The sequence below is a fragment of the Nipponia nippon genome, unplaced genomic scaffold (genome assembly GCF_047370975.1).
Source record: "Nipponia nippon isolate SJK-2023a ecotype South Korea unplaced genomic scaffold, ASM4737097v1 scaffold_8, whole genome shotgun sequence".
In the NCBI taxonomy this organism is placed as follows: Eukaryota; Metazoa; Chordata; class Aves; order Pelecaniformes; family Threskiornithidae; genus Nipponia; species Nipponia nippon.
The window spans coordinates 17,671,667-17,695,092 of NW_028262402.1; the positions used below are offsets into that span (position 1 = coordinate 17,671,667).

General features: G+C 36.8%; 1 protein-coding gene and 1 long non-coding RNA gene across 5 annotated transcripts; one reads left to right on the forward strand and one right to left on the reverse strand.

The window, feature by feature from the left end:
• Window positions 1-983: 983 nt before the first annotated feature.
• Window positions 984-5,716, reverse strand: LOC148050461 (uncharacterized). Of its 2 annotated transcripts, XR_015701010.1 has the most exons (5): window positions 5,588-5,716; window positions 4,903-5,201; window positions 4,062-4,163; window positions 3,527-3,700; window positions 984-2,751 (listed from the first exon to the last, which is right to left on the reverse strand). It is a non-coding gene; the product is annotated as an uncharacterized LOC148050461 (long non-coding RNA). The 2 variants fall into 2 exon arrangements; XR_015701009.1 differs by having other exon boundaries at window positions 984-3,700.
• NUDT12 (nudix hydrolase 12) lies at window positions 5,485-19,173 on the forward strand. Of its 3 annotated transcripts, XR_015701008.1 has the most exons (8): window positions 5,708-5,838; window positions 6,455-6,668; window positions 9,258-9,853; window positions 10,778-10,945; window positions 12,788-12,901; window positions 14,324-14,523; window positions 15,831-16,167; window positions 17,348-19,173. XR_015701008.1 is itself a non-coding variant. In XM_087742015.1 (7 exons), the coding sequence occupies exons 2-7, from the start codon at window positions 6,463-6,465 to the stop codon at window positions 15,939-15,941; spliced, it is 1,395 nt and encodes a 464-aa protein (XP_087598141.1). In that variant the 5' UTR covers window positions 5,485-5,588; window positions 6,455-6,462; the 3' UTR covers window positions 15,942-19,173. The 3 variants fall into 3 exon arrangements, 2 of the variants coding, with proteins under 2 accessions (XP_087598141.1, XP_087598142.1); XM_087742015.1 differs by lacking the exon at window positions 5,708-5,838 and adding an exon at window positions 5,485-5,588 and having other exon boundaries at window positions 15,831-19,173; XM_087742016.1 differs by having other exon boundaries at window positions 5,619-5,838; window positions 15,831-19,173.
• The last annotated feature ends 4,253 nt before the right edge of the window (window positions 19,174-23,426 follow it).

Genomic DNA, 23,426 nt, shown 5'->3' on the forward strand with positions numbered 1-23,426 from the left:
GTCATCTTCTAACTACCCATTTGGAATAGACACACAGGCTTTGAGAGTCTGAAACAGCAAGATCCCAGAATACTGTTTCTAAGAATGTTCAGTGAGGGAGGGTCACAAGTTATACATTTAAATGTTGTTTTTCCTTACATACACCACACATCCACTTCAGACAGAGGAAGTTCAGAGTATTCTCTTCAAGTTTCCCCCTTTTAAGATTTTTTTTTTTTAACCCTTCAGGCATTTGGAATCCCTAAACGGCTACATGCTCTGGTAGAATCTAAACTTACAGTAGTTGCTGGCTCAGAGAGCTCTCTTCTGCAGCTTCTCCATAGTAACACTAAGAGCCTGTTTTCGCAATAACTATATATTGCTAAGCTTTTGCAGGTAAGGTTATGAAACAACTGGAGATCAACACTTCTCTTCAGACTGCTTCTCTCCCATTTGTACTATCATTTTGCCATCTTTTAGGTTGTCTCACTTCTTGCAGGCACTCCAACTCCATTTTGCCCACACACTGCAGTGCTCCCAATGGCACTTTGGTACATTTTTTACAGTACATGCAATTTTTTTTCTGTAGGCTGCAGCACAAAATGAACAGGGCACCAGGGCATTCAGATATTATTCCCTGTTTGCTGTCTACAGTAATCAGCAAGCATTTTGAAAAGACTGCCATTAGTCACTATCAATACAGAGCCACCAGAGTCTCTTTCAGGATCAGAGTAAATTAGTGGCACAGCATCCATTTCCATTCTCACACTGACAGCCTCACTCAAACTCCAGAAACTTTACAAATACACTGTTACAACAAGGTTCCCCACTACTAAAGAGCTAGCAGACTCAGTCAAGTCAAAGACTATACTGGCCAGTATTCATTTATTTATTACAAAATTCAAGAATCATGGCACACCCAAGTCCGGCACCACTTTAACCTTCTCAGTGAGCTTTACTTAGATGTTGAATACATGAAAGGAAAAAACAGCTTTCAGAGCAAGTTACCATTGCATATTTTAATTCTAAAGAACCATTAAATTGCTCTCAGAAAATTCAGCTCAGTGATTAAATAAAGTTATACATATTCACGAGAATTTGTAACATTTTATGCAGCACAACTACTCAACCTGTTAGCAGAACTAAAACATTTTCAAACTCATGAGTTGGTATGTTATGATTATTTTAAGTTCCCAATGAATTTTTTATTATAGTCACTGATATTTAAAACAAGATGTGCTACATTAGTTTGGCAGTGATGCACTGGGAGATGGCACAAATTCCACTTGAGGTACTTACAATCATGCAAGCTGGGAACTGGCAACATGATGTCAAGACAGGGAGAACACACCCTCCCACCAGCAAGAAAAAAATTACTTCCTTTAATTATTTATTTCTGATCATACGTTCCCAGCCTTATGCAATACTCCTCATGATTCAAAAACGACACTGCCCTTGAGTAATACGTTAGTTCATGCAAGCAGCACAGGAACAGCATAGCACAATCCCTGTTATTTTAAATATTGTTGTTTGTGTCATACACATATTTGGAAAAGGCACATGTTGGGGAGGGGAGACTCACAAAAATTTTGAAATCCAAACCACTATGCCGAAAAAGTAAGTGTCCTGCAGAGCCTACACTTTGGAGAGTCACTAGCTATAGTCTGACCATACTAGCAGTTCACACAGAACACACTTAATGCTGATCTGGTGAGGAACCACCTGTCTGGTGTGGACTTTCGGGTGAATATATGTTGAAATTACAACCAAATCAAATTTAAAAGGACAAGGTAATGTATATTTTTTAATTAAATACTATTCACTAGGAAATATGCTGCACAGTAACAAAAATCAGCACACAGAGAACAGGGCAGGACACGGTTTGGCTCTGAAGTTATTTAACAGTTGGATTTATGGCTCAAAGGCATCAAAGGCAAAGCTCAAATGTCAAACTATTTCCATATTTCCACATAATTTCAATCATGTGCTTAGAAAAGAGGACCTTTCTAGCTACAGCTCTAACAAATACTAAACCCAATACATACATACATATATATATATCTATGTATATCTCCAGCTAAAGCTCTGTTTCTAAAATAAAAACTTGATGAATGGGCACATTAAACCTTTTGAGATCCACATTTAAAAACAAGCTAATGAGCAATCATTTTATTTAGTATTTGGAAACATAGTGAACAATTTAAATAAAACATTAAAACAGAGATCATTATGAGTTAGTTATTCTTGTTTAATACAAATACAAGTGACAAATCCAAAAATGTAGTACAGATGGAAGAACTGGACTTAGCTTAACCTGTATGTCCCAATTGGAGTAGCTGCAATCAGTTTTACAAGATTTTACTGTAGCAATATAACTATTGTATTTTGACCTCTCAAATACTACTTTCTCTTTTCTTTTTTAAACATATGAGAAAGCATGTGGGGAAGAATGAAAAAAAAAAAAAAAACAACCTATACAACTTTTAGTATCACAATTCATTTGAACTCATTCCATAAATTACATTTTCTAAAGAATGCGAATGTTGCTTTATTTCAAGGACATTTTTCTTCCAAAATGGAATACAAATGAAGCATAAAAAATAAAATAAGCATTAGTCACCTTGTATTGCACTTCTGGAACAGATACAGAACTCTGGGAAAATTAAGAATAAGAACTCCTCTGTCCAAATAGCTTATCATCCCAGAAGAAAATCATGCTTCTCATTTTGCAAATTGAGAATGTCTTCAATGATACTAAAGCTGATACAATCCCTTTACGTTTGGAAAACGAGGAGGTAAAAAAAAGAAAAAAAAGAAACTTTAAAGAAAATTCCCAAGGACAATTCCTTCAAAGTGACTCTTTGAAGAGGCAGAGACAGAATTTTCTGTAGGATCCAACATATGTATGATTCATATGGTCAAAACTTCTTGAAGGCAAATTAGGGGAGAAGGAAAAAGGGGAAACAGGAGCATTCTGGTAGCAATAATACCCTAATAGCACAAGATTTCACATGCCTTACAGATACAATACAAGATCTACATACATTTTGTTCCGGAGTTTAAAGGAAAGAATCTTCCACGCATCTAGCTGCTACTGAAGTCAGTGTCATGCTAAAAGAGATAACCTGACACCCATATACACATAGAAAGATTCTAAGGTAGAAAAATAAAATTCTAGCAATGCTGAAAAGTACCACTGATTTTTTTAACCGTTAAAAAACAAATTTGTTGCAAGAAAGAAGCCTAATAAAGTAATTAAATACTGGATTATGAAACAGTTTAGTTAGATGCTCATCTGAAACTCTGTTTCACATTGTACATGCCACAGATGATAAAAGGTACTGCCAGAAGCACCATCAAAGATAATAAAAGCCTCCCCAAACCATACCTGATCTTTTAGTCTATAGCATTTGTTTCACCATGTAGCAGGACACAGTAATTTGCTGATCCGTGCTACAGTACCAGATTTTTTTGTGTATATATAATTATACATAAGTAACTCACATACGTCTCATTATCTTGAATATGTTAAAGAGATGGCACATACTTTGCCTCACAGAAGCATCAAGTGGTACACTTCTTTCTGAATCCCAAAACATCCATCTTTCAGCTTAGGCTCCCTCCTAGTATGCTGCCGTCTAGGATTTAGAATGCTTTCTTTTTTCTTGAGTTTTACACACAAGGAAAACAAGTTTCAAAGCTGTTAACAGAGTACCATGACCTGGTCAAGTAAAGAACACAAAGACTGCATTAGTCCACCTAAGAAATAAGGGAATTCATTACACAGATCAGGATGTAAGGCTGAGTTGTCCTAACTTCATAAATGGCAGATTTAAGACATTATTAAGAAGGTAAGAAGTAGAATCATGCCTTTGTCTATTACAATGCTAAAGCTATTTTCTTCTTCAGCCATTAATCATCACAGGAAGAAAAAAATTACTTTGTTACTTTGGGCATTAGCTATTGAAGGTCTGGTGGCACCCCTTCACCAGGTGGAAACTGCTTCTGGGTACATGACCCACATCACAGAGGCTATAGCCAGTTTCCAGCTGAGTGAGTAAAATTAAAATCACATCCCTTACCTTTTTCATTGGTTCCTATCTTATCAATTCTTCAGGCACATTCACTGGTTTGCATCTGCATTGTTTCTAAGGGAAGTTTTATCTCACGTGGCTGACCCTCTGCTGAAGAAGTTTTAATAAAGAGTACAGAACTTAAAAACACCAACCATGGACTTTAAAGCTTGCTTATCAAGGAGTTATAAAGACGACACAATACTTGCATAAACTTTGTACTGTCTGTTATGTTCAACAAACGACTTGCTATGATGTATGAAAGCTAACTTTTAATGGTGACTATCAAAAAAAAAAAAAATTAGAACTGCACATGCTGCAAAAAATAACTTACATAAACTTCATAACTTATAAAAGTAACTTATATAAAAATAAAAACTTATTATTGTGACTTTGAAAAATTAAGGTTAGGTTAAGTTTTTCTATCCATGACTACACGAGATATAGCAATTAGATGTGCCATTACTGGGACTGACAGGACCAAGTCACAATTTCTCTCATCCTCTTCACTCAATACCAGAAATATATGGCACTATGGTAATATATGGATTTGGGAATATATTATGCTTTCTTAAAGCACCAGGAACAAAAGCTGTCCAGTTCTTCTGGTTTTGAAGATATGTGGTGTTGAAGAAACCTGAAGATGTGAATCCTAACGAAAAAATTCCAAAGGCAAGCAAAAATAAATACTTTTATGTTTTTGAGTAACAAGGACTTTAAAAGAATAGTGTTCTTATTCTCTGAAACTCCAAGGCCAACATCAGGACTTTAGACTACCTGATGCTGGACTAAGGTTTGCCACTTGGTAGCAACTTTTGTAAACCAAGCACAAAGCTTGTTAAGTACTCACCAGAGGCAAATGCATTGAACAGCAGTCCCAAGTTCATTTCTCTGGGGCTGGTACAGCCTTGATTTCCCCACGCTTTTCTTAGGCTAACAGCATACACTTTTACTGAAACTATCTTCTGGGTTGTATAGTCATTCCATCTTCTCCGCTAACTATTCTCTCCTGTCATGGCATCTCATTTGCTCCACTTTTCTCAGAAGTACTTGCATATTCTATTGCTACGTGGTTTTGCCTTCTTCCAGCACAGCGAAGCAAAGATAAAAAACAGTCTGATTGCTTTTCGTAACCATAAAGTTTCCTGCCTGAAAAACAAAATTGTTCTTTGCTCTTTAACCTGTCCAGCAAGTTGGCCCAATTGGCAGCAGCACTCAGGTAATGGCTGGCGATTTCCACCAGCGGCAGCTTGCCGCCCCTCCCTCGCCGCGGCCCTGACCGCCCCCGCTGCCCCCTCGCCCCCGGGCACACGGCGGCAGTGAAGGCCGACATCCACTGCACGGAGCGGGCGCTGTAGCACCGCGCACAGCCAAGCAGCGGGGCGGGCCTTCCGGCCGGCCGCAGCTCGCCCACACCCCCGCACACCTCGCGTCCCGCTCCCCTGCGCGGCGCCGCGGCGGCCGCGGGGCGGGGCGGCTCCGGGACGCGCCCCCCGCCGCGGCGGAAGAGCGTACGGAGTCCGGCTCCCACTCACGGTAACGGGGCCGCCCGCCGCTGCCCTCAGGCGCCCCGGTGCCCGCCCCCCGCACGGCGCCTCGGGGGCTGCTGGCTGCAAGACCCCGCCGCCGCCGTCGCGGGCGCCGGGAGGCAGGGGCGGTGCGGGCGGCTTGCGCCTGCGCGGCAGCTGCCCCAGCGCAGCAGCTGCCCCAGCGCAGCGCGGGCGGGGCCAGGCGGTCAGGCGGCCGTGGCAAGGTCATCCGCCTTTTGGGTCCGCTGGGGAAGATGGTGGGTGTTTGTGTGTGTCTGTGAGAAGCGATCGTGGGGCGGGCAGCGCCTCACTACGGAATATCAGCTTTCGTTGTTTTGCGCGGGTGCCGGTGCCCGCGGCGGTGCCAGCGGCCCTGCCCCGGGGCGGAGGGGTGGGCGGCGGAGGCGTAGCAGAAGTTACCACAGTAATCTGTCACTGCTTGGAGGAGTCCCTCGGCCTGCAGCGGGACTTGCCCTCTTGGGATGATTTTCCATTGTTTCCAGAGCATCTGAGACTCGTTTCTTGGAGTGGAGCTGTGTACTGTTCTGTCGTGTGTGTGTGTGTGTTCGATCGGGAAACCAGAACATGTTCTTCACATTCCAATAAGCTTCGTTTTCGTAGCAAAATCTTTCTCTCCTTAAGCCTCTTTAAAATTGGTCTTGATTATTAGGATAAAATTTCACTGCAGTTGAAGATGGGTGGGACTAAGATTTGGTTGGGAATAACAATGCCATACTAATTTGGCTGTTGTGTCCATACTTTTGGCGATAATGTTGGTTATCTGTATAGCATTAAACTTAATTCTTTTACTTAAGTCCTTTTACTAATGGTGGATATGTTTTCAGGCACTTCTGTTTTCTTTTTTTAACTTAGTTGACACAATGACAGACTTTGAGAAGAACCTCCGTCGGGACATAATTTCTCAGCTGCATAATTTTGCTGCTGTTGGAGATGCAGCCAGACTGAAGGCATTGCTCAGTCATTCTCCGTCCCTTATCAATGCAGCTGCAGATAATGGCTGGACAGCCCTGATGTATGGTGCCAGAAATGGACACCTGGAGGTTGTGCAGATTCTTCTTGAAGAAGGGTAAGCTGTTTAGTAGATCCCATTGAAAAGCTCTAACTTGAATCCCCTTCTGCCCATTTCAACTTGATCTCAGAAAACTAAATTTACCTGACAGATAGTGGAAGAATTTTCAGGGTTAAAACTCAGGAAAATATACTCTGTGTCTGTTTATAACTGGATTCTGTTGTTGCATCATGCTTTCCATATTTGCTAAGAAACTCTAAAGTTATTGCCGTCTCTAAAATTATTCCTGTGATCTTCTGTCCTGTGATTGTCACTCCTCCCAGAGACCAACAGAATAGAGCAAAGTTCGTATCGCATTCCAAACGCTGCACTGAGTGTAAATTTGGTATATTTGATTGTTCCACTTAGACTTTTTCTCTAAACTTTATTTGTAATCCCCTTGCATCTGCGTTACAGTGCAGAATGGCTGTTAAGTAGGACATGACAAACACACCTTTACCAAAGTTACTGATTGATGAATTTCCATTTGTCTCTTATTTTTTGGACGACTCACTTCCTGATTGAGCTGTCATGTTATTTTCTTCAGTCAGTATGACATCAAGCATGTTCATTGCTTGTCAAACACTTGGTATCATATTTGTTGTATCTCTTCAAGTCAACTGTTGTACTTCTAGTTTTTCAAGACACTCAGAAAAGCAAAGAATGCTTCAAAGTTATCCTTGAGACCCCAAAGAAGATTATTCTGAAGCCTGAATAAAGTCAGGATCCAAATATTTCAAATGGAAAACATTTCAAAATGAAGGGTGAGAGTCAGGTGTTGCGGTTCAACTGAGCTCTACATTAATCAAGCCCAGTCTGTTCCTTTCTGCACCCCTCATTACAGAACTGAGCAAGTTTAGTTCATTCTGTGGTTATGAGTAATCTCGAGCATAGCATTCCACAGCGTCCAGTGATCATCCCACCCTTTTTTTCTTCAGTCCTACCCAGATGCTGTGCCCTCTGCTGGGACTCAGCATGGAGTGTCAGGTGAACCACTGTTTTGTACTGTAATCAGTACATTCCAGCAAGTAGAGGAGTATCTCAGTGCCAGATTTTGTGGATTGAAATCATCTGTGTATTGAGGAATCTTTTGGGATTTTGGGGAATTTACCAGTTTGGTAAATAAGACAACAGTTTAAAAGTTACGCTTATTGGAAAAAAAGAGTGAATATCCACTTGTAAATGTCCTTTTCAGGCCCCTTCTCATAGGCAATTGAATGTAGTTCCTGAGGTGATACCGTGCCTTATTCGTCTCATTTTAGTGATGCTTTATCATAATAATAATTTGGACAAACACAGTTGCCAGATATGTAAACATGAATGTCTATGAAGGTAATATTACATAACATTCCAGAGGCTAATCCTGGAAAACTAATAATTTTTTTTTTTTGTATATTCATCTATGTTTAAGAAAGCTACAGGAAGTTTGTAGACTGGAAAAAAGATCTTGGTGATCTGAAGAGTTCAGGTCACTGTTGTGGACACTGCCTGATCAGAGTCTGCTCGTACCTGAGCAGATAGAAGGTGGAAGACAAAATCAGAACAAAATTCAGTGACTGAGAGATAGGAAATTTAAGTAGGAACTTAAGCAAGATTTTGTCTAAAGGAGACATAATCTTTAAAGATAAATGGGCAACGGTAGTTTCTTTTGCACCAAAAAACTTAGTAAATTAAGTTTTGAATGCTTGTCTAAAATGTATTCAAACTCCCTCAAAAACTATTGAGGTTAATATAAAATCTCAAGTCAGAACAGTCTTGCCTGTGGTACACTTAACCTGCGTGTCAGCAACATGAATATACTGGCATCTTCTGTTTTTAAAAAACGGATGCGTCTGGCCCCACATCTACTCTATAATTTGTAGTTTACAGTGAAATTTCTGTTTCACTTACCCACTTGAGTTAAAATTGACAAAAAGTAAAAGTGCATTATTTTTGACCTCCTGATCAACCCCAATCTATTTCAGATTTTTTTTTTTTTTTTTAGTATTTAAATATATATCATGAGGCAATGTTTCCTCATCTGTGTCATTTTGCAGACATTTTGGTAACAAAGAGATCCCTACAGGAACCAGCACCACAGTTGTAAGGGTGCCACTTCTCTCACTAAGCAGGGGCTGTATTCTTGATTCTTATTTAATGGTAAATATTTTCTTGTAAATGTTTTGATGCTGCTTTCAGTAGCTTCTAGAAAGTAATGCTAGTTAAACTGCCATTTTTTTTTAATTACTGGTTATTCAGAAGAGACCATAGCCTGGCTTTCAGAGTTCTATCTATAAATGGTCTTGATCCTTTTTTGCATGATGCATTGTGTGGGATTTTAATTCATAGCTGTTGTAGTACTGCATGAACCTTGGTAAGTGATATCTGGAGTGGATCAGCAAAAATGGGGGATCTGGGCTTAGCAAAAAATAATGAAGTATGATTGCTTTTCATTACCGTAATGCTAAGTTTTTAGCCTAAAGAGTGCCCCAGTATAGACAGAGTGTCCAAAAGTTCTTGCGCTTTAATAGTATCAGATGTATATGCTATAAGTAAGAATAATACAGCATCAGGACTCTTCCTAAGCATATTAATCCCGGTAACCACTGTTATTTTCTGTTTCTGTAGGTGTGACAGGTCTATCGTTAATAAATCAAGGCAGACAGCTCTGGACATTGCGAAATTTTGGGGGTATAAACACATAGCTAATTTGTTGGCTAATGTGAAGGCTGGGCAGAGGCCTAATTTTCTGTCAAATGAAGTGAAAGAATGTGAAAATTATTTTGGCTTGACACTTCTGGACAGAAGGAGTGATAAAAGGACAGATTCCAAGTGGCTAAGCAAAAAACAAAGCCATCCAACTACAGTATACATCCTTTTCTCAAATCTAAGTCCTTTGGTTACTTTGGGTGGGGGAATAGAGAGCTCCCAGCAACCAGAAGTAAAGCTTTGCAGGCTGTACCACAAGGATGTGGAGCAGTGCATGAACCAGACTGAAGAAGGCACCTTAATTTTTCTTGGAGTTGAACTTCAGTTCCACATGAGCCTGCTGGCTGCTTGCAAGGGAAGAGTTCTGCAAGAAGATGAAGAGGATGGGTTAGTTGCTTGGTTTGCTCTTAGTGTAGATTCTGCTTCTGCTGAGAAATTTAAACAGACGCATGAGGACTGTTACTTTCTTCACCCACCAATGCCAGCACTACTGCAGCTACCTGAAAAAGAAGCTGGTAAGATGCATAAAATGCAGCAGTTATCAAATGTGTAATCAGAAAGATGCGCTTTGGGATTCACTGAGGTATAATGCAAGGACAAACCACTGCAAAGGAATCAGGTATTTTCAGTGGCTTTAGAAATATTTTAATTTTAAAAGCCTGTCAGTGGTTTTGTGAAGAATTTTGTATGTAAGAACATGTGCAGTTGCAAGGTGCTAGCATCTGCAATGGCAAGAACTAGACTTTAAAATCAACTGATCATCATGGTTTTATAAATGGTACTATTTAAATATTAATGCATGCACATTAATGTTCTCAAATGAAGAAGAAAAATCTGTCATTACTGAGTTTTCATTACAAGAAATGAAATTAAGTCCTTTAATAAGAGTGTGTTGGATACTTATCTGAGAAGGAAATAGTGTGAGCAAGTGTTGGAAAGTCAGGATGTCAAAAGTGAATGAATGTCATTATGGACATGTTGTTAACCACTGCTGTTGTAACAGTTTTGCTTTTACAGAAGGATAAAGGGCAAGCTTGACTTGCACCTGAAGTTTAAATGGAACAATGCATTATTATGTCAATACCTGTAGTAGCCCTAAAATGGTCATCCAGAAAAGGTGTGATATATAATTGTGGCGCTTTGCCCAGAAAAAGTAACTTTTCTGAGAAATGGGGTATATTGATCCAGATGAATTTGTTTCTGAACACATAAATTGGTCTGTAGCTGCATAGTACTGTGCTCTATTGCATGTGCTGTGCTACAAAGAAGAAGATCTGAATAACTCATATTCCTCAACTTCTGTTGTAGTGCATTACAATTCAAGCCATAGTCTTACTTTGATTTTTACGTTAAACTTTACTGCTTGCTTTTTCTATACTATTAAAAGCTTCCATGAATTAGTATTTGATTTTGTGTATTTTCAATGTGTTCTTTTAAAGGAGTAGTAGCCCAGGCTAGATCTGTTCTAGCATGGCACAATCGCTACCGTTTCTGCCCAACATGTGGGAGTGCAACCAAGATTGAAGAAGGGGGTTACAAGAAAACTTGCTTAAAGGAAGATTGTCCCAGTCTCCAAGGTGTTCACAACACATCATATCCAAGAGTTGGTGAGAATATTGTAGGGTAAACTTGGTCAAAAGCAACTTGTTTGTACTATTATATACAAGTAAATCAATTACTTTTTAGTTATTTCAGCTGCTTGCTTCTGTCCCAGGTCTTACATACTTGTCTCTCCCCAGACTATGTGTGTCTCAGCTCTGTTTAGGATTAAGTAGTTCAGGCTTCTCTTTCTTGCAGTAGTCTGTGACAATTAATTGCTGTAACAATACCAGTCTTTATTGTAGTGGAGTAATAAGAGTTAGAAGTTCCAAGAACATAAATGTGATATTAACAATACAAAGTGTCACATATTAATTTTTTTTTCCCTGCATGTTGTTTTCTCACCTTCTGCAAGCCCTCTGAGCTTGAAATAGCTCTGTATCAAATTTGGCCCTGTATCAAATTTCTGATACAGTGCTCATTCTCCTGTAGTGCCACTTTGACTGTATTAGCCATCTTTACTGGCTTTCACTATTCATTGTCAGTTGCAAACTGCCAGGCCTATTTCTACTCGGAATATAAGTTGTATAGACAGTCTTCTATAGCTCCTTTTGTTTATGTGTTGCAAGGGAAGTGTACTATGTTATTGATGGGGAAACAAGGAAGGACAAAAAACTTACCCTTTTTTCCCTGGATCATTTGGTGACTCTTTGATCACCTTTCCTTCCCCTACCCTGTCCTCTTGTCCACAGTTGTAGTTCTGGATGTTGTATGTGTGTTGTATTTCTGAATTCCATGTTCTCTTACATGGTCTAGGTACATCTTAGTAGTAATCAGAGCAATTCTGCCATATTCTTCTGTCTTATGGACTATAGTGAAGCTTGTTAAAATACTAGTGGCTGTTTCTTTACAGTCTCTAGCACAACAAACTTAGAGAAGGAATGGGATTATATAGGAAAGGCTGCTGACCCAGCATTTTCTACTGATGTCTTTCTCTGAAGAAACTTTACAGACAGCAACACTGCATATTCTACACTTACATGTGGCAGGTATCTCTGAGCAGGACAAGTGTCTTTGAAATTATTGATCATAGTGGTTGCTGAATCAAGCCTTTTCATACAGAGAAAATACTGGTGTTATGGACAAAAAACCATGAAAAACAATAGCAAGAGAAAAAATATATAAAGGCCAAGGTAAATAGAGGTAGATAGAAAAAATTAAAAACAAAACATTAAGATACTCAAGAGCTAGATAACAATAAAAAAGGGAAAGAGATCATAGATGAATAGTGTGCAGAAAGGCATGACAGAAAGAATGAGACCAATAGGAGAAAATATTAAGCAAGAAAGAAAAAAATACATAAAATGACCAGAAGGGCAAAAATAACTAGAAGTGCAACATCAGATGAGAGATTTATAGTGAGTAGTCAAAAATGGAAAGTTTAGTTAGTGTTTACATTCTAACTAGAGCATTTGGCTCTTCCTTGGTATTTCAGTCAAAAGTACATTCTTCAGACCTGTATGTGTAGCAGAGGGGATAGTAAATTGTTTTTGCTGCAGAAAGTATTGCTGTCTGCTGGATATATAGCTAGGTTAGTATTTCTGATACTCTTAACAGATTGTGTGTTTTAGTTGTAGGTAATTTATGTCCTGCGTTTCAAGCCTTAGCTAGTAAACTGCTTCTACTAAGTGTGTATGCTGCAAAACAAAATAAACAGGTATCTTGCAGGAAAAAAGAAACAAAGTGAAATAAAATAATAGCTTGGTCTGGGCATCAACAGAATTCTGATTTCAGTCACCTAAAAGGTATCTTATTTGTATTTACATGTGTTGGTATTGAATAGGCTGAAATTTATTACTGTTTTTGAGTCCCTCAAATGTTGAAATATATTCCTTTCATGTCCCTTACAGATCCTGTTGTGATAATGCAAGTCATCCATCCAGATGGGAACCACTGCCTTTTAGGTAGGCAGAAGAGGTTTCCCCCAGGAATGTTTACCTGTCTTGCTGGATTTGTAGAACCTGGTGAGTAATTTAATTTGCACTTACCAAATGGTTTTTCTCACATATCAGTATTGTACATTCAAAATAATGGAGAAATATGTTTGGTGTTATGTCAAATAAATGTTTTTGCTTCCTGTTAGATAAGTTATTATAATAAATATGCCTGTTCTGTACTTTCTAGCAGCTGATTTATAAAAAAGGCAAAAGGCAACACCAGTAAATATAATTTAAAAATGGTTTTCTCATCATGCAGTTTTAAATCACATATTTAAGGGAAAACCCATTTTAAAACACATATAAGGTCCTTTCTTTGGTGATACTTAGAAAGGGATTTTAGCACAGGAAAAATGAGAATTGAAGTGTAACTTAAAGTTAACATAAAGTTAAGCATATGCTTACATGTTTAGGGCCTGGTTGCTTATATGGAAGATAAGCAGAAATTGTACAATTTCAAAAGAGAAGTAAAGAGATATTTTGCTAGCTCTGTTCACCAATAATAGTTGGAGTTAGCTACAATTATTAGTAGCTGCAGAACAATTTGTAAAACGTTCTTATATTGGGAATACATCTTAATCACCAGTGAAATTTTAGTGTGTAACTATTTTCAGGAACTGTGTGCAGGTGAAATACAGTGACAGCATGAATGAGTTTATTCAGGTATCATTTGAAAAAAGTCAAGATGTTTATTTCTTCACTTTCTTTCTTCTGCCAGCCATATTACTTTCTGATACTGAATTCAGGTATATAAACTGAAATTTAAGAGTAGCTGATCTTATCATCAGCTTCTAGTCAGCTGAACATAGCTGAACTAAAACTTCTATCTCTGATGCATGGACTGTCTGCTTTAATGAACCTGTAATCAGTGGTTACAACACAGTACATGTACGCATATGTAAGCCTATGTCCATCAACACTCCACATATGCATCTAGCAGTTTTCCATGAATATGAAAGTAAAGCTTTCCATTGCAGTTTAAGGTTGGAGAGTTGTCTGTATGTGTTAAGACAATGAAGAATGAGTCAGGCAAAGTGAATAATACAGTGCAGAAATGTGTGCAAGTCTTTCTAAGTCTCTATTTTCTTACTATTGTCATTTTAAATATTGATTTTCAGGTTGTATTGCATGCTGTTGCAATCATACTGAAAATCTAAAAATTAACACAATGCTATTTATAATAATGATAAATTATCATTTCAGGAAATAAACACTATGATAGAGAAATCATACTTTATTTTCAAAGTTCCATTTTGCTTTAGTGGCTAGTTTTACCGTATTAGAATTCTGTATCTTGTATTTAAGGTCTGTGTCCTGATCTGTGAACTAGATCTTTGTAGATAATTGTCTGGGGCAGCTTCAAATCTTTTGAGTCAGTTCAAAGCACAGGATGTAATCGTTGCTTGGAGTATTTTCATCAGCTGGTTGTTCTTTGCCCTTTTTGATTAGGCGAAACAATAGAAGATGCTGTTAGAAGAGAAGTAGAAGAGGAGGCTGGAGTCAAAGTTGGCCATGTTCAGTATGTCTCTTGTCAGCCATGGCCAATGCCCTCCTCGCTAATGATTGGCTGCTTAGCTGTTGCGGTGTCTACAGAAATTAAAGTTGACAAGAATGAAATAGAGGATGCCCGCTGGTTCACTAGAGAACAGGTAAAGTTCAATTTAATTTCCTTCTTGTATTGATTAGCCTGTGACTGTATTGGTTCTGGCATCCAATAGATACTTGCTTTTTTCAGAAAGTTGAATGAGCATGTATACTCTCCATTTTATCATACTGCAGTTGCATTATATTGTAATTGTAGATTACACACAACCAGAGAAAGGCAGATATTCACAATAATTTCTGAGTCACTTGCAAGCGCATTTTATGACATTTTTTCCAGTTAGCTCTTCACATTTTCCTTTTGGGAGATATCCAAATTATTGTTATTTTAACCCACTTTCTTAGCAAGCCTGTGCTTTTCATTTTTGCAGAAGTAGTATTTAATAGCATTCATCATGTGAGTTTCTCCAAACAAGCATGCTACCAGATTTGCTGGGAGAGGGGAGGTTTGGGTAAAAACTCTGGGAATTCATTAGTTGGACCATCATTTTCCATGCAGTACTATTTTAATACTCTGGTATTGAGTGCAGTTTACTATGCATTAATAAGAAATTCTACCCTTAGCTTTCCTGAGTATTTAAAATATAGTCAAATAAAAAAGAGAAAAAAAAAAGACTTTCACAAAAAGAGAGGTTTAAGTTCATGGGTGAAAAAAGGAAAGATTGCTTGCATAATGTAGTCTTCACAGGTTTTTCCACAGGCTACTTATGAGCTAACCTTTCAATAACACTGTACTTCTGCCTAGCAAGTGCAAGTCAACTCTGTAAGTCAATTTGAAGGCAAAGTTAGTCACCTACAATCTCAGTGTATTCCTGACAACATTGAGAGTGTTAGTTTGAATGAATATCAGTTCTGAATACAGCTAGTCACATGCAGCTTGGTCTAGAGTTGGAAATAAATACACTTCAGAAATGTACTAAACTAAAAGTGTACTCCCATGTTTCTTGCAACTGCTTCAGAAAACCAACAACACACTTCTCCACCTGCACTACATGTGGAAAAAAAAAAAAATAATTTATGGAACAGTATAGAGCACCATCTGGTGGTCCTTACCATAAAGAGGCTTCACAAAAACCTTAAATATTATATTAACAGTCAATCTCCACAGTTGCATTAGAAAGAAAGTATCCTTTGGGGCACATATGAGCTCAAAAATGTCAGAATTCACACAGAATCCTGTGTGGTTTTTTTTCTCTGCATCTGTCTTGGAGAATCTGGTAGTGGCTCTTTAATAGCTATAGTAATGATAGACTGAGGGATCATCATAGTAAGATAATTCCTGAATTAATGCAATGTTAGATTCCATATAATTTATAATATTGTCTTCTAAAGAAAAAATCTGTCTTTGTTACAGGTTGTGGAAGTTCTCATTAAAGGAAATCAGCGTTCGTTCTTTGTACCACCAAGTCGAGCTATTGCGCACCAGTTGATAAAACATTGGATTGGAATGAATGCTAATCTTTAATTCAAATAATTGATTTCTTTAATTTAAATTACTTTTTCTAGTGAATGCTAAATTAGGAATAAATTAAAAGGAATTGTTTATCTAGTAAATGTGCAACCACGTGAATTTTTGAGCCTTTCCTTTGGTTCCTGAGCTAAGCTATGCAAACCTTTGTAGGTGTTTTGAGATCTGAGTTAGAACTGAACAACAACCCATTGATTATCCCAAGCAAGCAAGAAACAAATAGGTAAATTGGTACCTTGTTTTGCACAGACTGCTTTTTCATTTTAGAATCAAATTATTATGCCTTTTGCTGTTACGCTCTTAATGTTTGATTTTGTCTTTCCTGTCCCCCACTGGAAGGAGTCACAGCATTACTGGAAGGCCTGACCTTGCTTGCTGTTTGAAGTCTGTATTTACACCCTTCTGTTTTGTCTTCATTGTTTCTTTCTCATTTTTTCCTGTCTCCATTCTTTAAATTCTGCCTGGCACAAAAATCAACACTCAGTGCTGCAAGTCTTATCAACAATGGTTATTTTTAAGCTAATAGCATACTTAAACGGTGAATATGTAGTACTTTGTATCTTTTACATTAACGGCCCTCTAAGCAGAGTATTTACTCCTCCAATCTGATTTGGCCTGCACTTACCCAGTCATACGTCAGCCTGAATTTAAAGGTATAACACAATACTGTGTTTATGAAAAAGGTGTTGGAGAACCATCCCAAAAAGCCTAAATATTAGATATTTTTATAAGATAATAATGTACTTATTGACCCTAGGCAGTGAGTTATTTCATTCTCTGATAATTAGAAATGGAATGTAGAGTAATGGAGGAGAAAAGTAGATTAATTAAACGAGACATAATATCTCAAAATTTGTACAAAGTTCTTTTATGGAAATGGAGACACTAAGATTGTTACTGCTATTAAGAATTTTACACTTGAGAGAAGTATATTAACCCCAGCCGTAAGACTAGGAAAGCAATATATTAATTAAAATATTTAATTATGTATATTTAATGCTACAGTTCAGATCTGTGCCTTAATTCATTGTGTTATTGAAAAGAATGTTAACTTAATATTCTTCCAAAATGAAAGGTTATAAAAGTATACTAGTTTTATTATTAATGTCATTATGTAATGGTTCAGTAGTCTGTGATTATGCAGTGATTGCAGTGATGTAAAAAGAAATGCAAATGACCGGCAGGAAATACAATGATAGTCATAAATATTAACTTACTGTCATATGGTGATTTGTTTATTCAGAGTAATTTGAATATTTTTTAAAATCAAGGAATGATGTCAGATTTGTTTCAAAATTCTCTGCAAACTGGAATCGGTAAAAATATTTTATGAATCCTAATAGTTCTTTTTTCTCCATCCAGTGTCATATTATGCTCAGCAGCTGCTTTTTTTTTTTTTTAAGGCAGTGCATATCAAACTTTAAAGCAAGAAGCATTTCTGACAGACTTGGAACAGCTGACAAATCATTACATTGCTTCATTCTCTCCCTTGTTTCAGCTGTACCTACAAATGAAGAAAATTTGAGCTATCTGGAAATAAGAAGGAAGCAATACACCGTTTCCCTTAAAAATTGCTTTTTCAGAGGAGGGGGAAGTACGAAAAGCTGTCATGGACTACAGCTACCAGCTGTACTGCATGTTGTCAGTGGAATTAATCTTTAGAAAAAATTGTGGGACAGAAGGAGGCCTCGTTGCAGGTTGTTCATACAAGTAAAGGAGAGCTTTGGACGGTATGCAAATAGTGGTGGAAGCTAAGCAATGGAAGGAGTTTTTAACTAGTCATATGATGATTACATATTAAGAAAGATGAACAAGGAAGGAATAAGGAGCAGATGGAAGAGAGAGGACAAAGCAAAGAGCAAATATAGGTAGCATAAAGGTAAATAATTTATCACATTGAGGTAACTAAAAATACATGTATAAGACCTATCCTAATTTAGATTTTCACGTAGCAAATTATGGTGGGTTGCTATGGAGATGGGTTTGTAACTGTGAAGCTCAGAAGAAAGTATCCATAACCAATACTGATATTAAGACTCAGACTATTTTTTAATTGAGAATCTGTATAAACAATATATATCTGCAATTACATTTTACTGCATGAAAAAAGCAGAAAAAGCATCATTCGGAAAAGAAAAGTCTTCAATAATCTCTGATTTTGAGAGTAATATTTTAATTATCTTTCAGTTCTAATAACTTCTGGTGCTGCAACAATTTTTAATATATATAAATTTTCAAAAGCTAAACCAACAGTCCTTTTCAGGTTTTCTTTTTTCCCTCCCCAACAGATGAACCATTCATAGAGAAGATCACAAACACCCATCATTTAAGAAAACTAATTTGATAATTTTGATCTCTTATTTAAAGTGAAACTTCACCTGGCTTTCTGTTGCTTAATTTGACCTGTTTGTAGGTCATAGGATTGAGTTTTAGTTTCAAAATACCTATATATAGAAATTTTCTGAAGGATAGTTATTGTTTGCAGATTACATATGAAATATCTAATTGAAGATTGCTATAGTTATTTAGCAACTAGAGCAATTTAGAAAAGTGCCAAATTAAATTTCGCAACAATTAAATAGAGAGTGTAGTGATTCTGACTGGAATATGGTCAGGGCAACACTTCCATAAGATTTGAGTTGTATGCTTTATCGAAAAGACTGCAGCTTTGCAAGCTTGCCGCTGAATTAATGCAGTACATTAAGAAAATGGGATTCCTTAAACCACTAAAAATAGAAGCGTTTCGTTCACACTGTTTAATAATGATGTCTCACTCTGTTCTCCCTTGCTTCTACAATGCTACCAGAGCAAAAAGGGTATTACAAAAACGGCATTACATGTGGATTTACAAGGCAGAAAATTCTGGAGTTGACTTTTCTCTCCATTTGGCCATATACTAAAGAGAACTAACTTCTATTCAGTATATAATTTGTAAATATTCTGATTTTTTTCTGGTTTTGAAGTTATAATAAATTACAAATAATAGAAATAGCAATTTAATAAAGTGGAAAAAAACAGATGAGGTGGTTAAACACAAAACAAAATTGATACTACTAACCAAGCTGTAAACTCATGTGATGTAATGACATCTCATGTAAGTACAATACTGATTGTGAAATTTTTGCAAACTTTGCATTGGTCCCTGTAAGCATACTTCTTTTATCTCATTTTTCATATTGGATATGTATAAACACGTGAAAAATAAAATCATTCCAGTGTTGATACTATAGCATGAACATTATATTTTGTGTTTTGTGTAGCAATATTGTCAAATTGGTAAATGATTATCTTGAATTCTATAACGTGAAGGAAAAAGGGGTGGATGTCAACGGGCTGATTAAAGGTAGACCAGTCATCATGCTTCATGGAATTAAATATACTAATCAGATTCTGAGCTTAGGAGACAGAAATAGAAAAAGAAGTGGAGCAAGACTGTGAACAACGTTGCTCCCTGTTTTATCTTTAATTTTAATTAGCTAATCTGATTGATTAAGACTTTTCAGACAAACCTGACATTTGGTAAAGCCCCAATAAGTTGACTTGTTATTTTTCTTATCTGTTTTAGCTGTTAAGAGTTAAATAACTAGTAGTCCTTTATTGCTTCAGTGACTGGAAGGATGTGTGCATACAGCATCATTGCTGACTGGGATTGACAGTACAGAAGTGGATAAGTCCAAAGGAGAAAAAAAATTTGAACTTGTTATCCTATTAAGGCTTAGCAAGACAGCCAGTCTATCCTTCATGAGCTTAGAAAAGCAAACTATTCACAGAGAGTCCATAATAGCAAGCATCTGAGGAAAATGAATATTGACTCATAGTAACAGTAAGTATAAACTTTTTCTTTTTAAATGATACCCTGTCCGGTAGTATTCTGTGATACTAATTGTTGTAACTCATCATAGCTTTTATAAAATATGGAATTTCTGCAGGGTTTTTACACAGTAAATAGAGTTTAAGGAATTTTAATTATAGTTCAGTATATAGTTTAGTTTTCTGAATAAATAAGAATGATAGTTTCCTAAATAGAAGGGATTTTTCAGATGGATTCTTGATTGTGAATAAGTAAGACTGTTTTCCTAAATGATAGGGATTTCTAAGATGGATTTTTGATTCCTAAGACTGCATCTGTCATTTTATTTTGGCTTATAGGGACTTAAAGTGTAGTAGCATATAATTTTAGAAGTGAAAGCCTACCTGAATGAACTTCAGTTTGTTATTTGTATTGTTTTTCTGCAACTGGTATTTCAGATGTGGAATGTGAGGAATGCTATGGTAAGACTACAGGATTATTAATCAAGGAGGAGTATTACATATTGTTGAGTAGAGAAGCTTACAGACTCAGTTTGCAGCACTTAAATAAGCCTCGATAGTAGTTTTTTCATCATCCTGCATACTAAGCTACATTTGGTAAAGTACTTTCTTATTTCTCTTTAAGGAGAAAAACATTCTAACACTGGAGCTCTCGCAGTTCAGTGAAGAATATTTTACACACCTGCTAAAATTAAGAAGAGCCTATGAAATATTAAACATCCCATTTTTTTTTGTCATTCTAAACTGAAATTACTTCCTAATTTATGCAGTATAAATTGCTCTTCTGGAGAAAGTGACCCTGGAAACTGCATAGTCAGAAAATATTGTATCCTCAGTTTCCCCGTTTTAGATGCCAGAAATCAAATCCTAGAAGCTGGGATGGGTTTTTTTGCCCTTATTGCATTCCATGAGAAATGAAAGATTTTTCTCACTTAATTGTAATTTATATTTTGTAGTCACAGACATTCTCAAAATAAAAAGCTACCTCATTTTCAAAGCAAATTGTTATAGTGTACAACTGTTGCGCAGGTTTCTGTTGGTGAGCTGAGTTTCAAGTATAATCAAAAATTTTGGATTTATATTGATGGATGAAAAATTCTGAAGCTCAAAAAAGTTGAATGATTTGGCTTGACAAAGAATAGTAGTACTTCATTGACAGTAACATCTTTGACTCTAGGAATTATATTTCATTATTGGAAATGGTCAGGTGTTATAGTGAGATTTCTACTAATTTCATGACCGATTGCCACATCTGAAGGGTATTTCACTTACCTGCTGTCATGTTTGATGCTGACAAAGCATGAATTACATGCCAAAACAGAAACAAAAGTGACTAAAATACATGATAGCACACCAAATATCAGAATGACAAACTTATTGACAAGAAAAGGGCTAATCCAGCTAACATTCAAATTAACAGTTTTTCCCTTGGTCTCTAAAACAGGAATAGCAGAGGTCCAACAATGGAAACAGAAATGGCAATTCATGGGATTTTTTTTTTTTTATATATTTTCAGAACTTTTGCTGAAGACAAAATGATTTTATCCAGTACAACAGAGATGTAATGCACCATAAAGTATGTTCTCTATGCCAGTTTTTAAAAATATGTTTTTACATACAAGATAATAAATATGTGAATATCCATTGCATTAAACAGATACTGCTGGAAAAATGTGATCAGTAAGTTTAAATATTCATGATATAGTACTTGTGTTAAAATCATCATGTGATCTCTGTATGGACCATTTACAGCACTGGTTCTCCATTTTGTTGCAGTGGAAAACCATGCGTATCTTTAAATGAGGGTAGAAACGAACAATGTTGATGCAGAAATGAAACATCTCCAAAATATGAAATAAATGCTTATCCTTATTAATACATTATTTCTTCTTGTTGTGGCAAAAGCTCAAAATAATTAAACAGAAAGCAAGATTAATTTAGTAAGTAGGCAGAAGCTTTATAAGAAAATGAGTGTTACATATGGTTTTGCAGAGTTTAAGAACTGAAAGCTGGACCTATGACTTGTCTTCTTCCTAAAAAGGCAGAAGTGCTTGTGCATATACAGCCCATGATAGCTGAACTATTTTTTACTGTGAATTTGCTGGCACTTGCATTCTCAGTTCTCAGTTAAAATAATCTTGAAAACATTTGACTGACTGCTACTTTATTAGCCTTTTTTAAAACTGAAGAGCACACTGCCTGCAAGGAGATATCTTTCACATAACAGCCAGAATAGCATACCCACTATTCCTTTAAAAAAACTTGGTCAAAACCTATTTAACACTTTGTCTGGTGTCAGCTGTTGCTTATAGAAGAGTCCAAAATAATGCAAAATCTAATTACATGGGGTTTGGATTTCCTGAATATGCTCATTTATGGCATAAGTGATGTTCTTAGTTGCTTAGACAGTAACCTTCCTTGAGAATGAGAACTGCAGAAATATTATTGACTGGTGTTTGCTATCTTTTCATGATCTGAAAAAGCAAGATCATGATTCGTTGTGCTCATTAAAAGTCCCACAGCACATTTCATGAAATAAAATGGTTGATCACTGGGTCCTAGCACCTGTTACAGATTAATTTCACTTACCCATGCTTTTCTGAGTGTTTCATTTGGATGCACTATTCTCATAGCTAATTGGAGACTGCCAGATAACTGTGGAGTTCTGTTTGAATGGAAGCTGATTCTTTGCAGCCATACAATTCATGTTTTAATTAATTTTGTAAAATACTTTCGGGTCCTGTTACAGCCCCTGTAAAAGACTACCTGCTTCCTTTGTTCTAGACACTTTGCAAAGACATTTTTAAAGATCAGTGTTTTCTGGAATATATGAGACAAAATATAAACAAATGAAAACAAGATACATACCAGCTGAGGCAGAGGTTAAGAAACACTACTAAGACAGGCAGTTTTGATAACGCATCACTTTTCTTGCATGTGTTTGGCACAAAATACATTTTTTGGCAACAGTACGGCAGAAATGGATGCTCAGAAATTGTTCATATAAGGTAATAGTGGGAGCCTGATACAGAGATTTGGAGCATCTTTGTAGAAAAAAGGGAAAAATGGAAGGTACTTGAATAAGACATACTTGAATGAGGTAAATAAGAGGTAAATCAATGATGAGCCCTTTTTGCCTACTCTCTGTATGGATCTACTAGGCTGTCATACACAACACATTCTAATGACATGGTCTCTGTTAAGAGTAAATGATCTGTGGGGCACCTACCTCAACGCATAAAAGCTAACAAAGGTAGTATGCCACAAAACACGATCAGTAAGGAGAGTAAAAGGAAAAATTCGCAAGGAAAAATCAAGCTTTAAGAATAATTTTATAGGAGAAGAGGAGGAGAACTAAGCAATGAGGGACTGGGCCAAACATAGTTGGTAAATTGAGGAGCAAAGTCAAAGCAAAGATTAGTATGGAATAGACGAATATTGAGAAATACAAAAAGAGACACAATGGAAGTCAATGAGAACAAAATTCAGTGCAGTTAAGGTTATCTAGGGCAATGGAGACAAAAAGTAGGATTTTGTGTCCAGATGGAGGAAACTGATCAGAAGGGTTTGATGTGGTTAAAATACAGAAGGAAAGAGCAGTAGGTTCTTGTTTCAGAAATGCTTGTTTGGGTATTCTGTGACATCATTCTTCTACAGTCTGTGAATGGTATA

Bases quoted from the DNA above. Each gene is read 5' to 3' on its own strand.
- NUDT12 (XM_087742015.1), top strand. From the start codon at position 6,463: ATGACAGACTTTGAGAAGAACCTCCGTCGGGACATAATTTCTCAGCTG. The intron at 10,946-12,787 runs GTGAGAATATTG...TGTCCCTTACAG, and splicing joins CACATCATATCCAAGAGTTG to ATCCTGTTGTGATAATGCAA. The intron at 12,902-14,323 runs GTGAGTAATTTA...CTTTTTGATTAG, and splicing joins TGCTGGATTTGTAGAACCTG to GCGAAACAATAGAAGATGCT.